This window comes from Sesamum indicum, linkage group LG8 (assembly GCF_026168435.1).
Source record: "Sesamum indicum cultivar Baizhima isolate 11 linkage group LG8, ASM2616843v1, whole genome shotgun sequence".
Classification (NCBI taxonomy): Eukaryota; Viridiplantae; Streptophyta; class Magnoliopsida; order Lamiales; family Pedaliaceae; genus Sesamum; species Sesamum indicum.
In genome coordinates this window covers 819,599-837,630 of record NC_142664.1, presented here as the reverse complement: position 1 = coordinate 837,630, position 18,032 = coordinate 819,599, and the positions used below count along the sequence as shown (strand labels likewise).

The window sequence follows — 18,032 nt, the reverse complement described above, 5'->3', positions numbered from 1 at the left end:
CAGTGTAATCGGTTTGGGCTAGCATTTCTCCATATTAATTACATGACCAATCCATTACCTGTTTTGGGGAATAATTTCACCCTGTGTTGGTTGTTAAGAATGTTGGCCCTTTGAGTAATATACCTCGTAGCGGTATGTGAAAGCATTAGGCGGTCTGCAAGAATTCTGGGCGTACCCAGTGCGTTTTTTCAACAACTGAAAACGTGAAGTTGGACCGCACGTGCTTGCGTATCTTAATTAATTATAAACATTGTTTTCCAGGAAATATCATTCACGTGCCTGCGGTACTAAAATCCAATCTCCCCATTCAACAATTCATTTAAATCTGTCCCAATTTGTTGAATTGGGAGCCTTTTTTCTTTGACTCTCTAACTCTGTACGTACCATAAAGAAGATATAGTAAGATATGCCATTGGAAAATACAGAAACAGACATCGGTTAGCGATTGTTAAATATTTTTTTCTATTTTATTTTATTCATACAATTCATATGGAAAATATTTTATTAAATATAAATAATATATATTATAATTTAACAATCTAAATTCAACAATCTCGCCTCAATTATTATAATTTATAGTCCAATTCTTTTGATCAAAGTAATCTATCGCTTTTTCTCTCCCCCAAACAAAAACTATGCTCTTGACGTTAGGCTTAATTTCAATCTTCATATAAAACCAAATGAAAAACAAACAATGTATAACAAATTAAGCTTATAAAACAATAAAATTAAAGGGGCAGCCCAAAGCAAATCATGAACCACAAATTCAATCAAGAAGTACTATACATCTACATTCTACCACCAGGACTATTATACCTATGCCTATTCGGAAATTCTAATCCAAATTCAATTTAATCGAACCTAAACTATATTTACAGGAAAATAACAAATATATCATACTTGTTTTCTAATTAATTTGGTTCGATTACAGCTGATTTGGTTAAGAATTTTCCATGCCCGAAAGGTTCATGTACAGCTTTTAATCCAGCAAAGCACCAATTAAGAGATCTGAGCTGGTATAATTTCATCCTCCACAGCAGATATGTGAAGCAACGTTAGGTGTGTTGTGGGCTCTATGGGTAGGAAAGCTGATGGAGGAACCAGGCGATGATAGTGTTCTCACCGTCGAGGCTGTAGAAGAAGAAGCAGCACCCCAAGATTTGGTTGCGGTCATGAGTATGATTGGTGTAAGAAAGCAGGAGGGCCGTAGTGCTCGTCGATTGCCAAATCTCATCATGCTAGTATAATTACGAATCACATAACGTGAATCTACAACAAAATGGAGAGGGTACGTATGCAATAATGGTGGTCTATCAATTTATATAATTCTAAAAGTAAAATTACTTTTTTGAATGATAGATTACAAACCTCACTTTGGATATCCTATATATATTTTTAATGTTTTATTTTATATATATATATATATATATTTGATCATCTTTTTGTATGCATGACATGTGTGTCTAATATATAATCTCTTAAATACATAAATTTTATATAAAAAGACGTGTAAAAATAAAATAAAAATCATACACTAATTAAATATAAACAATCTCTATTAGGCTCACAAGTGCATGTCCCAAAGCCACAAAAAGCCTTCACCCGTCCAATTATGAATTTGTACCCACACAAATTATCGATCATTAAATCACACATAATATTATCATAATGTATTAATTTGATTTATAATTTTATTTTGGTACAAATTCATATGAACGACACTGAATTTCCCCACCTAATACACATAAGTTTATCTCCTTTTCACGGGTCATTATGATAGACATCTGCTCCAACTTTCTTAAGCTTTTCTATTTATATGTGCTACTTTTCTAAAGGCTAAAGTTGGCACTTCCTTTTAATTATTGCCTTTTTAGTGGTGATTATCATCTTCTAGTTCTATGCATGCCTTTTGCTGTTTAAACAATTATTATTAATGTGCTATTATAAAAACCATATTTTAATTAACGAAGAAACATAAGGGTTGGTAAACGATTTTGACACCGTTCGATTCTCTTTTTCAATGAGGATTCAACATTATTATTTCCATTTAGGTACCTTCATTTTAATATAAATTTTATTAATTTTTTTTTTTACAATTATGTATCGATGATAAATAATGAATATATATACTTATTGTTGTAATTAATTATCATCAATTGATATTCATTATCGATGTTGGCAAACGTCTCACATTGGTTGTAGATGAGAAGTTTGAGCCGCTTGTAATCCCCAAAGTCTCTTCTGCGAGACATCTTTTCATAATAAAATTGTGAGGTTCATATAGAGTTAGAGCGGATAGTATGTTTGTTGTGCGTCGTCTATAAAAATGAGGCCATGTGCTCGTCCCAAATCCCTCGTTTTGGGGTTAATGATGTAGGAAATCGTCCAGCATTAATTGCAACGAGTAGCTTGAACGGCTTGTAGGCTCCAATACCTTCTTTTCCTAACGAGACGTTTTTTTAAAATAAAATCATAAAGCTCATATAAAATTAAAACGAATAGTATGCCACACAACAGGCTGGATATCATTCGAGTCTCAAAGGAGATCAATTATATATACTAGTAATTCAATCAAAAGACAAAGGAGTAGTAGCATAAAAGAGTGGCAGGGATGATCTTTACGTGCCGGCAAGGTAATACGAGAAATCAACTAGTACAGCTTGTCCCTGTGTAGGTAACTCTCCTGTCTGTTTCCTAAGGTGCCGAATTTGAACTTGTTGGTCTACTTTTCTCGTTTTTTGACTACCAACAACTCTCTTCGTGGCCTTTTTGTTCTTTTTATATATATATTTTTTCATTGACAATTAAACAATTTATCACAGCATAAATAAATCTAGGTGAGCTCAAATTTAGATTTAAAATAATAATAAAAAAAGTTAATACACATTGATAACATTAATTTAGTTTGATAGGGAAGGGCAACAAGAAGGGATTTAGTAACGAAAGATTTTCTATCGCCCTTCTGTAGAGAAAAAGTCGATCCATAGGAAAAAGAAAACCTCATATTATTGTAACAAATAGGTTGATGGGGAAAATAATACTCCCCATCTTAGAAATGATAAAATATATTGAAAAAATTGAGTATCTTGTCTTTTTTATCAATAAAATAAAGTATTTTTTTTTTTCGAATTCGATAAGATAAACAAAAGATTAGATAGGATATATATATAAATAGTAGGAAAAGAACAGAAAGAAAGGGGAATTGGAGGAATGCAGTTTACGTAGTTGAGAAATTGAGATGAAATATTTGACTGTCTCCAATACGTTTCTATACCATTTCCTTCTGCCACGGCCATGGTCACGGTCACGGTCACGATCACAATCACGGCCACATCCTAAACTCCAGTACGTATATATGGATCCAATGCAAATTGGTACGGTACAGATACATATGATCCAATGGAAACAATACAAATTGGTACGGTACAGATACATATGATCCAATGGAAACAGGCAAAGTTGTTCCTACATTAATTAAAATGTGAATGAATGGAGCAAAGTGGACTAAATTTGTGCCTAACACGTCAAAAATGACTGATTGCTGTTGTTGCCAGACACGTGCAGTCACCCATTTGACCTGACCTCGAATAAGTGTAATTAAAGTTGAGAAACGTTTGTGATAGATGAAGTTAGTGGTAGGTGAAAATTGAAACCCTGCCCAGACAGCTGTCAAATTTGAATAGGTTGTTCCCTTTCTGTTTTAGCAGTGAGCCCAATTGATTACCCCCTACCGCCTCACCAGATGCGACATTGACACCTTTTCTTGATGTAATTTTTTAGGTGATGTAATCACCAAATCTCAAGTACAACTAGCACACGTTGTCACATATCAACACATACTAATTACTGCCATCATGATCATCTTCTTACAACAACTTTAATTACCCTGCCATGGATTTTCCATTCAGCCCACAAACTTAAAAATCCGAGAGGGAGGGGATTCTGGATCCCAATTTTCGCATGGGCCAGAGCTGATTTAGTACAACAATTTTCTGTCAAGCCCAGTTTCTATTTCTATCCTCTGTAAACCAACAGATGTCCTAATATATAGTTTGGCCCATTTCCTGTTAATCAGCCACATATTTTTTCTTTCATTTTTGGACATCTGAATTTGACATCATCCTCGGTTTGTTGCAATGGAACCAATTACTTTGGGCCCACTAACACCAAGATCTAGTGGTGGTCATAGTGTGGTTTCGATTTTTTTAAATCTATTATCAAATCGAATTGTCATTGGCGATTTTATAAAATAATTTTTTAAATTGCTACTCTTAAATTCAAAATCAAATATGCGGTTTTGTGTTGTTGCGGGTGGTTTGGCGATTTAATATTTATAAATTAAATTATTCAATACTCAATTGAAATATAAAAAACTCGTTTGAACTCGATTTTTTAATATTAATAGATTAAAATTGAATAAAATTGATAAACTTTTGAATTTAATTCAATTAATTCAAAATTAATAAAATATACTTAAATTTAAATAATAATATGTTGGACTCGGTTGTTATCATTATCACCTCTATTTATATACGAACGGAGACCCCATAAATTTACCCAAGAGGTGATATCCGCATTCCCAGAATTGAACAACAGTTCATCATGAGATGATGTTTGTTGTCTGAATGTCCGCATGCGGTGTGTCCAAAGAATAGTCCATTTCCAGGAATAATACTCATGCTTTCTTCTACATATATACGACGGACACGTTTTGTCCCCAATTGCAAATATATCTATGCACACTGCACAAGCTTGCAAGAACACCATTAATTATGTTCATTTCAGTTTCAGAACAAATTAAACCCTCTATTATTATATAATTAAGTAGTGTTTTGGTTAGTACAATAATAGATTTAAATGAATTGGAATGTAGATTTTTATTTTTTTTTAGCATGCAATTCATTATAATATTCAATACATTCAAACTGAAAACATAATTTAAGACTTCGATAATTTATGTTTAAAAAAGACAAAAACTTAAAAAACTATTATACAAGTATAAGCATAACAATATTCGTAAAACTCAAATTTATATATATATATATATATATATATATATTATCGTAGAATATAGATTGCAATCTACCTATATATGTAAGGGTGTAAATTATATTTAGAATACAGATTTTAAGCTTCATTTCCTCTTTAATCAGCCGTCTCAAACAAGCCAAACACCACTTAAAGAAGTAGTACTATTATTACACCAACTCACACAAGATAGAAGGGAAGACATAATCATACGGTTTCATCGAGGCCAATAAATAATTACATGCCTAAATTAATTGTTTTTTCATACAACTTGAGGGGTTTGATCCGTCTTTCTTTAGTAATAAACACACTAAGAAGAAAACAAAAATTGAGGGACCAAACTGCAAATATTATTCTCCTTTCAACCCCACAAGAGAAGAAAATGTCCAACTGCAACTAGTCTGCGTTTGTCCAGCGGCCGCTTCGCGCCTCCCAATACGCTAAAATCCAGTTCATATTATGCTGTGGGTCCGAATGTCGCTTTGTGCTGAACCTGGCCTGTTCTTTGTGTCACATATTATGAGACCACATAATGTTACATTTCACGCGCCGCCGCCGTTCCCCACTTTCCGCCACCGTCCAGGAATTGCAATTTTAATTTACCCCTTCTAAAGGATCCTGTCTGCCACCGTTTTCATCCAAGTTTTGAATGAAAAACAGGGATTTACGGGTATCGGCTTCTTGCTCACAATTTGAAGCGTGATCCTGTTCCAAGATTGTCAGCCCTCTCCCACAAGTTGAGAGAGGAGCCTCAGGTGGCGCATGGTATCTAGACCCATATGCCAAATTAACTTTTTGTTGCCGGAAATAAATAGACCTGGCTCTGGAACACCGTTTGGTTAAGCTTAAACCCCGGAACCACTGTGAACGCCACCCGAAGATCCCCGGTCGCCGCAGTGGCGAAAATGTCTTCCGTGACGCTTTGCATGTACACTTCAGAAAATCTGGAATTTTGCTTTACTTGAAATATTCCAACTTCGTGATTAAATGAAAATGCGAAACAATGTAAAAGCCAAACGCTCCTTCCCATCTCAGCAAACGACTTAAAGAACTCAGTTTCCGGGTATTCCCCGGAATTTACCATTTTTCTTTGGTTCAAATTCCCGGAGAACGAGAATTCCATCTTTGGGTGCACAAAATGAAGGTACTTTGATTTCAAGAACTTCCCAAACAAAGAATTCGGATTCTGCTTTAGGAAATGATTTAGGTTCACTGACCTCAACTTCTTGAACTGCTCGAAGAAGAAAATCCGGCGCTGATGATTTTCTTTGGGCAGAGATTGTTCATTGGTTTGAACGGAAAAGTTTGGATCATTGAATCCAGCGAAAATTTCTCTGCACACAAATGATTCAAAAGCGAAAGCTTTATGATCCCTGTTGATGAATCTGATGTCAGGATGTATTGCATTTGCTGCGGCCTCAGTATCCCAATTGGCAGACTCCATTTCTCGAATCAAGAACTTGACAAAGTTTCGGACAGATCTCAACGCGTAGTGCAATACCAGGATGAAATCTTTGGGGTTCGAGTCAGAGAACTTGACATTGTCAAGAACTGAGAAAGATCCGCTGGCGTTCAGCTTTTTCTCCAGGGTCTTGTTGTTTTGAATAATGTCTTTCAACTGTTGTTGAAGGGAAGAGATCCGGGACTCCCTGTTCTCTATTTCGCCCTGCATTTTCTTCATGGTGATCTCATAAGTCTTCATCAGGGACTGCTGTTCTTGAATTTCCGCCAGCATTAATGTCACATGGGGTGGGGAAGAATCAATCTGATTTTTCAAGAATCTGCGTTTAAGCTCCGAAAGCCCTTTCAGTTCGTCAACAACAGCTTGATCTGCGGATTGTACGGCCTCCTCGTTGTAAGGGAATTGAGCCACTTGCAGCTCCGCATACGCTGCTTTGACAGCTGAAACGCTGGCAAAAAGCTTCGCAACAAAGGCTTCCAGGGCTGCTCTGATTTTGTACTCCTCCATAGCTTCTTCTGCATTTTCTCTCTCAAACTGCCGAGACTCGCAGCATCTCTGTTTCTCTTGGGCAATGGGAAGGCAAAATCCAGGGCTTGAACGAGATTTCGTGGCTGTTTTCAGGTGAATTACTCTCTGAAACGTTTTGGCTATTCTGCTCCTGTTCGGAGCCGGAGATGGTCTGACTGAATCCATTCAAACTCTTGAAATTCTGGAAGATGGGAAATCTTCAGGGCATGAAATCAAATGGGGGGAAAATAATAATAATAAAAAAAAAAAAGCCCAAACTTGAACAGACACAAAAAGGGATTGATGCAATTAAAGAAAAAGAGGACAGAGAATTCAAAAAGCAGAGACAGTGGTGGTTTGACAGAGATTGAGGGTGGTGAGTAAAGCGCGGGAAAGGAAGAGTAGATAAAGAAAATCCAGCATTGTGCATGCGCGCAGATGACACATATATACAAGAATGATAGCTTTCACCAGATTCTTACTCATTTTCAGGGAAGATGGGGGCCAGGGTCAGCCACCACCACTCTTCATTTCTCTATAAAATGCTAACAATTCTGCACACTCTTCCTCTCATATCATATGCATTTGGATCCTTTCCTTCACTCTCTTTCAACTTTATTTTCTAAACATACTTATGATGTAATATTACTAACTCTCAATTATTATATATTATATACACGCAAAAATAATATGTCCCAACGTGTAAGTAATTTATATTTCATCCACTAATCTTTTGTTGCATGATTTTCAAGAATGGGTCCTTCATCGAAGACTGGTAAGGAGGGAGGATGATTTTCTAGGTTAGTAGGTGGAGAACATATTATATCATACTATTAATCTAATAATTTTAATAAAAATGATTTAGCACGATTCATTATTATTAGGAATGATAGTGAAAGACCATAATTCAACAACACTAAGGAATATTATAGTGCACGTACCTGTCAATTTTCATTCTTCCGGGGCAGACTGGCAACAACTATATCTATATCTATATATATATATATATTCGATTTGTCAAAATTAAGAAACATAACATACCAATTATAGTATCAATTAGTATTAGTTCAGACATATAATATAGTACAAGAATTTAATTATCTGAATTAAGTGCAACGTTTTATTTCAGCTTTTATTGTTATTTCCTGTCAAGAATTCCAATTTGAACTGAAAGAGAATCTACTGCGTATTTTGTGGACTTTAAAGGTGTGAAATCTGCAAATAAAATAATAAAAGTGGGGGTGGAAGCAGAACATATGGACCGGACCAAAGTAGGTTCCAAGATTTAAAATTTCAAATTGCAAGAATCTGTTCAATTTGTATTGGGATTCCCAGGCCACTTAATAATTACCTAAGGCCTACTGTTAATGTTCAAATCTTTGGAAAAAAAATAAAACAGAGATATACTTTTAATAACTAATATATATATAAAGGCTAATTACACCTAGATTTCCTAAAAATATATATATATATAAAATTATAATTTTCTCAAAAAAGTTATAAGAATTATACCTGGATCGTTCTGAGAATTCTTCGTTTTTATCTAACCTTCTTCGATTAAGATTTGGACGAAAAATACTATCGTAAATAAAAAAATATTACCTAAAGTTTCAATTTTAGCCTTAATTTAATGTTCTTATGTATATTTTTTTACTTATAAAGGGATAAATGTAATATGTATATATATATAAAGAGTGAGGTGGTTATTATTACATTTTATTTCTTATAAGTACACAATTATTACATGAATGTTGAATGAAGTCTAAAATTAGAAATTATATAATTTTTTTGCTAATATCAATATTTTTCGTTCAAAATATAACGAAAAGGGTCATTACACGATGAATTTTTAAAATGAATGTAAATGTAATTTATTTTTTTTAAAAAATATAATTTTATATATTTAAAAGAAATTTAAATATAATTAACCCATTGTATAAAAATAAACTATTGGTGGTCATGTCATGCGGATTCCAGGGAAATTTATACATGTTCCCAAGGCTTCTGACGCAGTATATAAATTAGGGATGAAATAAACAAATAAACATTTACAGGGTAAATTAAGGATATGGATCTTGCTAAAAAAACGAACTTATATAATTTATAGTAGCTGTGGAATTATTAGCAGACAAAGTCTCAGACAGACACAGGTTTCTATGTATGCAAGCACAGGAAAATGAGTCACAGAATTGACATGATTATTGTTTCCAGTGTAAATCAAATAAAATTCACTCTCAATATGTGAGGACCGTTTTAAAATATTGCACATATATTTTTTAATAATGATGGAATTACGAGGTCGTGATTAAAAGATTGTCAATTTGAATTTTATAAATATGCGTGTAGGACTACTTTAGTAATAATTTGTTGCTTATTTATTTTGTTTGGAATGTATTCATTAATTTGAAATATTAATGTATCGGATTAGAATGTAATTAATGATAGAATTGCTAGGACGCATTTTTTTGAATTAATTGAAAACTCGAATTAGTCTTGATCCAACTCGAATTCAGCGATCCCGAGTCACGAACTCGTCACAGATAGCTAACTCCTTCAAAATCAGATTTTGGGGTTCTCTGAGAATAAGACAAAGACAATGAGCTCGTCGGGCACGTCCCCGACAATGACCCTCCGACGCTCAAGTTAGGTTGATCGAAAAAAAAGTGTGCGATCATAAAGTTCGATCTCAATAAATGCAGAACAATTACCTTTAATTACGGCGTTTCGGGTCTATATATAGGGTACAGCAGGGTAGCGTTGACCAGCCACGTGGTCTCATCCTACTGGCCGGCGTCCATGATCGGACGGCTACAATTGTCCGGGTCTACAAAGGCAGACGGATCCGGGTCGGATCAATTCGACCCAACAGTTGGAAAAGGCACGGATCCTTAATTAAATTACTAAAACGCCCTTAATGAATGACATTTTTGATATTTCCCTAACATTTCTCCTTAATCACCCATCAAGTCTGAAAGTTTTTGGCATTATCAACTGTTTAGTTCTTACAAAAATAGCCCATGGGAGGTTAATTAGTTTGGTTATAGTATCTGGTACTTTAACGTGGGAATAAAGTTGGCATTTGTAATGATAATAATCGTAATTATTAGTATTTCTCATACGCTGAGGAGACGTTTTGATTTTACGTCAAGCAAAACTTGACATATACCAGTATTTTGCTCAAATTGCAAATAAAGCAATATTTCGGGTATAATAGTAAAAGTTATTGTGTTACTCTCATCATTGTCATTTTTTTCTTCTCTCTTTTAATAGTATGTAATTTTATTACACTAATCAACACATTTAAATTAAAAAATTGATTGAATATATCAATAATTCAAATTAATTAATGCATTTAGACGAAATTCTTAAAAAAAAAATTATAAAAAAAGACATATACTTTACATTTGTGGGTTTGAAACATATGACTTTTTACCTATGGAATATGAATTTTATCAATTGAACAAAATTTGGAAATTGAAGAAGGCGGCAAGTGATATAGATTCAAATAGCAGAATCAGAGTTAATGAAGGGGTTTTAATGCAATTTACCTTCCTATAAAATTATAAATGAGCAAATTATCTCTTTATAAAAAATAATAGTAATTTACCCCCTATATTTTTCAAAATGAAGCAATTTACACCCTGGGCAAACTGCTGTATTTTAAAAAATACAAAGAGGTAAATTATTATTTTTTATTATAGGGAGATAATTTATTTATTTATAATATCACAAGAAGGTTTGCTTGCATTTTTCTCAGGGCAAAATACACTTTGCCCCTTCTGAACTATTTTTGATGTAACATATACGGCCTTAAAGTAACAAATGTAATGTTTTTCTCCAAAAATTATATTTTTGGATAATATTGCTCTTATATTATATATGTATATTTAGTTAAAAGAATTTTATATTTTAAGTTTAATTAAAATTTTCTTAATTAAAAAAAGTATCTTTTAATTATAAGAAAATAAAATATAACCAATGAATAAATAATTTAAATTTTATTATATTTTACAAACTCAAAGTTAAGTATGAATGAGTACAATAGTTACATAAAAAAATTTCGTAAAAAGTTTTTATTAACTTGGTTATAAAAGTAAGTGAATAGCTATTTATTCTTTCAGATAAAAATAAGTAATGACATATCTGTTTTTTTTTTTAAATACATTCTTTTAAAGAAAATATTATATATATAGTTTGGGGTGGGGCAGTGAGAGAGAGATGCCTGAAAAATAGGGTTAAACCATAACCATCCATCACATAGATATGCACATGATATATTGCAATGAGATAAAAACAAAGAGTTGCATCACTTTTTTTTGCAGTAGGGTACGAGGTAGCAGCAAGAACAAGAGCAAGCACCACTCTACACTAATGTCTAAATCACCAAAAAGGAATATCTCATCCAACTCACCAATCTATCTCATTCAATTGTGTATTTTTGGACCCTTGAGGCACAGGCAGGCATGAGTTTTGTGTATGTCTTGCAGGCTTGAGGTGTGCACGAGTTTTTAACTTGAACAAGTTGTGAATATTTAGTATGAGAATGCAAAATTGGGCATAAGTTGGAATTCATTTAGAGCAGCACCCACAATCCAACCATCAAACATTTCATTAACCACTAATGGGCTATATCCAGATTTTCTTACCACTGCCCCAATAAACTCCCATATTATTGAAAATTTATGAGAGATATTCTTCACTTTTTAAGACTAAAATAGTAATAAAGAACTTGTTTTTTATCCTTAATAATATTAGTAATGGAGAATCTCTTTTCTTGTAAAAATAACAAAACTCTTTTGTTTAATCTAATGTATTATATTACTTAATCCAGAATTTGATTCTTTAAAATACTTTATTTAATTTAATTTTATTAAATATAAAATAATTCCACATGTATATATAGAAAGATTATTATTATCAAGAACTAAAACGCGAAATTACATATATGTAGATGTAGTGTTGGGCAGCATTCCAGATATAATTATTTTAAATTGAATAAAAATTCACTATCAACATAAATTTCTCAACTTCCAATACCAATTTACCAATCTGTAAAATGTTTTGCAGTAGCTGTGTGGTGGGGATCGTTGAAGAATAGTGGACCTCCCTCAAATTCCATCTCCATGCTTCTCACCTCCAAAGCTTCCCAGCAAAAAAGACCCCAAGATTCCCTCACATTATCTATAAACCATTGCAAGAGAAGCACACTCACACTCCCACACAGCTGTATCCCGAGGGAGAGAGAGACAAAGAGCTGTGCACACCCAGAACCAACTTCACTCTTTCTTCCTCTCTACGCGTTCGCATCAATTAACATTCGGTTCTTAATTTAATTTGGCTGCTGTAGGCACTGGAAATCTTTGACGGAACAGAAATCGGAGGTTGCCTGTGATTGCACGGCATGGGTTGCGCTGGATCGCGCGATAAAGGGGATGGTACTTTTTCTCTCGATTTGACTTTTATTTCTTGATTTTTCTTGTGTTAGTGATTAATTGTTCTCGAGTTCTTTTGTTTCTTGCATTTCTTTTCTTTCTTTTTAGTGTCCGATGCATTATGTGTTTTCTGATGATATGGGAAGAATTATATGGGTTTCTGTTTGTCCTGCCGGTGCTAGACCTATTTAATTATGGGATGATGAATGTCGTGTGAGTTTTCGATCAATTGTTCAATCTTTATCCTTTTTAGTTACTGCTGACACTTTTCACTCATCTTTTTCATTTGTTGTTCTTTGATAGATTTCTGTTGGAATTTTGTCTTATGTTTATCAGTTTATGTGATTTATATCTCGTGCTTCCTTCTATATGTGGAAACCTTGGATTTTGTACTTCTGAAAATAATTCATGCAGGGCTGGTTAAGAATTTGGGTATGTATATTTCACTTGCTGCTGCTAAACATCTGAGGTTTTGGTTTTGAGGATTAGAATTCCGAATAAAGGGAAGTTTGGCAGAACAAGTGTTCATTAATTAACCAAACTTATTGGATTTCATGTTAAAGCAGATCTACTAGTTTCGGTTTCCGTAGCCAAGTTGATCATTTCTTTTGTCAAAGAACCGTGTGAACCAGACTTGTTTTCATTTTGTGAAATCTCTACAAGTGCCCAGATTGATAGACAAAATGCAGGTTATCAAGATTGGGTTGGAGAATTCGAGGACAGGCTTTTAGGAAATCCAAAATAGTGTATTATTTGCCTCTAAAGGAGCTGTAATGTTAACAATCATAGTCTGTATTTGGGTAGAGTCGCCTAAGAGAATGTGGGATTGGTCAAATCAATATTGGGTGAAATAATCCATCTGTTTCAGTTTATCAAGACATTGGATCTGGGTGATGCCTTATGTCAGCATTTCTTTTGTTGGCGTAACTGACTTTGACTTCCCAATCATTTTTGGACACCTAGGAGCTTCACTAGATTGAGCAAAAGTCTGTTCCCCTGTCTATTAGAGAGTCGTTGATTTCTTCGGAGGCAGCAGATTAATTGGTTCTCTGGAGAAGGAATATCAACTTCGGTGAAAAATTTACTCTAAGGATCAGATTGATAATTTTAAAGTATATTGAGGGGGAAATATGTTTATGAACTTATTCATTTTCGTTTCCATGAGGCGATGTTCTATGTTTTCTGCATATTCACACATCTGTATGGTTGTCTGATTGCTCTTCTTAATCACTAAAGCATGTGCTGTATCAGATAATTGTTTGGACACTGCTTCCTGATGGAAGCTCCTTTTAGTTATGATTCTCTTTGTTTTCCAGAAAGTTCAAAGAAGATACGGAAACCCAAGGCTTGGAAGCATTCAGAGCCAATAACAAGGGCACAACTAATGCAGATGCGTGAGGAGTTCTGGGACACTGCTCCACATTATGGTGGTCGAAAAGGTATTGACAAGTGTTGGATTAATATTTGTCTTCAATATACCTTGTTGCAGTTTTGTAAAAATAAATATGCTTTGAACAAGGGTCAAACACAACAGTGCAGCTGAAAGTGTTCCACGTCAAACATTGTTACTCTGAAACTGTCTAATTTGTAGAAAAAAATCATTCTTCTCAGACACAAAATTTTTCGGTTGCTTATAAGCTTCCTTGTTTTTCATCAATTATCTTCATATTTGTTCCATTTACTCTACCTGTCCAAAGAAAAGCAAACATTATCCAAATTGGCTGTTGGGTTGTGCACAGGAAAACACAAGGAAATTCAAAATAATGTTCTGTGTTGTTCATGAGCACGTCAAAGAAACTAGTATTTCATGGAGGTTGGAATGCTATATGCCACGTTCAGCAACTTCACAGTTGAATGGTAGAGAGATGGCACCATTTCCAGTCTAAGAATCAGTAGCTTTAGCCTTTACTGATATCTTTTTATATGCAGAGAGCATCTTGGTTTGTAGTTGAGCTTGTATCATGCTTGAGTTTATCCGAGAGCATGGTGGACCATTCCCCTCGTATTGAAAAACTATATATGATACTGTATCTTTATGATGCATTTCATGTTATTACTCCATCTCGAAATAGTTTGTTGCATGATCTTGAAATCAACTCCTAGATAGTCTTGCCATCAGTCAAACCTATTACTCCATCCAGATTTCTTTTTTCATCTCCTTGTCTTATTTGCTCATGCTTATCAGAAATCTGGGATGCACTTCGGGCTGCAGCTGAAGCTGATCTGTCACTTGCACAGGCAATAGTGGACAGTGCTGGTGTAATTGTTCAAAATCCCGATTTAACAGTCTGCTATGATGAGAGAGGTTTGCACTTGATCTTGCTTCCCTAATGAACGTCCTTCCAGTTTCCTTATAATTAACCACATACCTTATGCAGGTGCCAAGTACGAACTACCCAAGTACGTCCTGAGCGAGCCTACAAATCTGATTCACGACAGTTGAGAAGAAGCTTGCGGAGACTGTATATTTTGTAAATTAATCTCACTGCCATTTTGTTTCTAACTTTTTCCGACTTTGCTACCGCTCCATCGACATATTGCTAGACCCAATAGTACATAAAGCTCTTCGCACCGTGTGCTTTTGATTTGATAAACACCATTGGGATGAAAATTGTGTAGCATGGATTTCTAATGCATGAATACATTGGTCATAAATCGCAGTTATATTTTATTTTTGTGCAAGTATTTGGAACTTTAAGTTTTATTCTATAGCTGTTGGCGACGGCGGCCGTAAAGTAAAGGTTTGCATGTGAGTTCAATAACATAGATTACTGTACATCACGTGAGGACTAAAAGCCTCAAATTTCCAACGTTAAATTAAGAGATAGTCCCAAATATCCAAGAAAGTGTCACTTGGGAACTATATATGAATGGGCTTTTGCATAGAACGAGTAATGATGCTCTCCACCCCACCTTTTACTATGTGTATTTGTGGGGTCAACAAGCTGAGGAATCTTTAGTTAAGCATGCCCATCATTATTATAATTTCACAATTTAAATTAAGATCTCTTTGCCTAGATAGATAGCAATAATTTATCATCTTAATCTAGTGTTTATAGCCATCATCCATTGTAATAACAACTGTGCACGTGTTGAGAGGTTAATGATGCTTTCTTTGGTTTAGACTGGATGCCTTTGTAGTTGTTTTCATTGTAAGTGTTGCCTGAGCCTGACAAATTCCACCATGTAACTTGTTATGCTCTGCTTTTCAAGTCATTATTAACTCTCTAGTTTCAGTCACTTTTTCTAAGACAAAATGTTAGTCAAATCAAGATTCTGTTCAGAACAAGTACACTGATAACTTTATTAATTGTTATAATTAGGACATGTAGACAAATGCAAGCCACAAAAACCTCAACCTAAGTGCAGTTACTGGTAAAAAACTTCGCCATACAATAGCAGCTAATATAGTAAAAGCAGAAAATGATGTGTGGAAAAGTTTGGTATTTGATTAGAGAGGTTAAATAGAGCCACGGACAAGAAGAATGTCTATGAAAATCCTCAAGTATAAGACTGAAGGAAAAAATATATGTATTTTTCATTCAAAGTTGAGAGAAAAAGTGTAAGTATAACAGTTGAAAAAAATAATCTTATATTATTAACAGACATAATTTATCTATAAATAAGAGTATTTTATTTTGCGATATTGACATTGGAAAATTATTTGATTCTTATTCTTGTATGATGCGTATTGCTATTAATAATTCTCTAATACAAAAATGATGAAAAAACAACTCATTGCTAAAATTATAAAAATTAGTCTTTCCTTTACAATTTATTTTTCTTATATTAAACAAGAGCAAGTATTTAAGATTTACTTTCTTTCTTATCTACCAAATAACTTATGAAGGAAAAGTCATATACTTTTTCCTTCTCCTTCCCTTTTTTTCTTCTTTTTTTTCTATCACTAAATCAAATACAGTTTTATAATTTTTTACTGTCTCAAAGGAAGGATATTTGTAGCATTCGAATTTATACACTAATCACACGGCAAATATATTAACCGAATAAAATCTGGACTAAAATACTCCTTATTACCTAATTCTATATATTTAAACTCAAATATTAGTTACATGTGTTAATAATTTGAAATTCGAATCTAACAATAATCTTTTGAGTGTAAAGAAAACACATGAATCCGATTTCAAAATGTCAAAAGCAAATGATAAAAAAAAAAAAAAAAAAGAGCTGTTGATTCACATGGCTAACCCTAAACATGAAGAGGAACACAACGGCTCCATACCTGTACTTTGGGAAGTGAGGTCAAGTCCAGCCCCAGCCCCTGTCCACACATCTCATTACAATACCAGGCGTTGTACAATGTACATTGTATTTATTGTCCCTTTGCTCCTTGGAAGCTGTCTGTCCACATCATTCCCCCCATTCACCCTACCCATACTCCAATTCACTAACAACTTATTATATTCACTTAATTAACCTAACTCCAATAATTTAACCTATGCTCTACCCCTACTTCTCTCATCTGATTATATGGATATTTTTGTACTATATATATGCATTTGGTGTCTTTTTTCATTAAAAAAATCAGGGTAGAAAAAATATTCGTGCTGCATGTGACTATTTCAGCAGGAAATGATATGACGTCGTAACTTGCAAAATTCATGTAGTTGATATGATAAGATAGAACAAAATAAAAAATAATTATATTTCGAATGACAAAATAATTTTTAGTCCGAAAATGAAGTAGGAAGGGAAATGGTGTGTTGCATTAGTTGTTGAAATTTGGAACACACACATGGAATGACGTTTGAAAATCACAAGGCGACAAAGCTCAGCCTGTGCTCCAATTCTTCTTATTTGGTAGAGAATCCAATGAGATACGACTTTGTTTTAATCACCAATCAATTTAAATGAATTTTCCCAAATGAGGCAGCTCCATTCTACAGTCCACACACTTTCCAGATTCAAATCCTCATATTTTTTAATAAAAATAATACGTTATTTATTACTATGACCGGTCGTATACTAATAAGTAAGTTGCATATCATTGTAATGTCGTTGTATTTGGTAAGAGAAATTTATTACGGATCTCACCAATTCAAACCATTGCCAATTAAATAAATAAACATCTGCAAAATGTTATTTTTGTAAATAATATCATCAAAATATTTACAAACTTTCAATTTTTTTTGTGAGATTTGGTGCCTCATCAAGTTGAAAGTAATAGGACATGATACTAGGGATAATTACATTTACACCCCTTTAACTATTGCTTTTTTACACAAATTATTCTTGCCTTTTTAAAAATTACAGAAATCATCCATGACTGCCTTTAAAATTCAAAAATACCCATACTGACCCAATCAAATTTTAATTTATTTTTTTAATGACGTAAATGCCCTCAAGGGTGCTTCTGTAAATACTAAAAAATAGAGGGGGTGTCAAAGTAATGTATATAGGAATGAGTAATATGTCCCCATATATATATATATAAATCTTTTAATTTTAAAAATTTAAAGTAATTTATACAAATAATTTTTTAATTTAAATTTATAACCTAGTACCTAATTTTTATTAATATATTATTAAATAATTTAATATTTCAATTATTAAAAAGTATAATTTTATATAAAGATTCGATA

The 18,032-nt window shown here is 33.5% G+C and overlaps 2 protein-coding genes across 3 annotated transcripts; one reads left to right on the top strand and one right to left on the bottom strand.

The window, feature by feature from the left end:
- Window positions 1-5,178: 5,178 nt before the first annotated feature.
- Window positions 5,179-7,642, bottom strand: LOC105167345 (protein GRAVITROPIC IN THE LIGHT 1). Its single transcript, XM_011087019.3, has 2 exons — window positions 7,480-7,642; window positions 5,179-7,199 (listed from the first exon to the last, which is right to left on the bottom strand). The coding sequence occupies exon 2, from the start codon at window positions 7,181-7,183 to the stop codon at window positions 5,816-5,818; it is 1,368 nt and encodes a 455-aa protein (XP_011085321.1). The 5' UTR covers window positions 7,184-7,199; window positions 7,480-7,642; the 3' UTR covers window positions 5,179-5,815.
- A 4,382-nt stretch (window positions 7,643-12,024) lies between these two features.
- LOC105167343 (uncharacterized) lies at window positions 12,025-15,111 on the top strand. 2 transcript variants are annotated; one of them, XM_011087018.3, is made up of 4 exons: window positions 12,025-12,432; window positions 13,746-13,868; window positions 14,615-14,734; window positions 14,808-15,111. In XM_011087018.3, the coding sequence occupies exons 1-4, from the start codon at window positions 12,399-12,401 to the stop codon at window positions 14,870-14,872; spliced, it is 342 nt and encodes a 113-aa protein (XP_011085320.1). In that variant the 5' UTR covers window positions 12,025-12,398; the 3' UTR covers window positions 14,873-15,111. The 2 variants fall into 2 exon arrangements, with proteins under 2 accessions (XP_011085320.1, XP_020551291.1); XM_020695632.2 differs by lacking the exon at window positions 12,025-12,432 and adding an exon at window positions 14,169-14,286.
- The last annotated feature ends 2,921 nt before the right edge of the window (window positions 15,112-18,032 follow it).

Excerpts from the sequence above, each read along its gene's own strand:
- LOC105167345 (XM_011087019.3), bottom strand. The coding sequence starts at position 7,183 with ATGGATTCAGTCAGACCATCTCCGGCTCCGAACAGGAGCAGAATAGCC.
- LOC105167343 (XM_011087018.3), top strand. The coding sequence starts at position 12,399 with ATGGGTTGCGCTGGATCGCGCGATAAAGGGGATG. Across the intron at positions 12,433-13,745 it reads ATCGCGCGATAAAGGGGATG|AAAGTTCAAAGAAGATACGG; the intron begins GTACTTTTTCTC and ends TTTGTTTTCCAG. Across the intron at positions 14,735-14,807 it reads AGTCTGCTATGATGAGAGAG|GTGCCAAGTACGAACTACCC; the intron begins GTTTGCACTTGA and ends TACCTTATGCAG.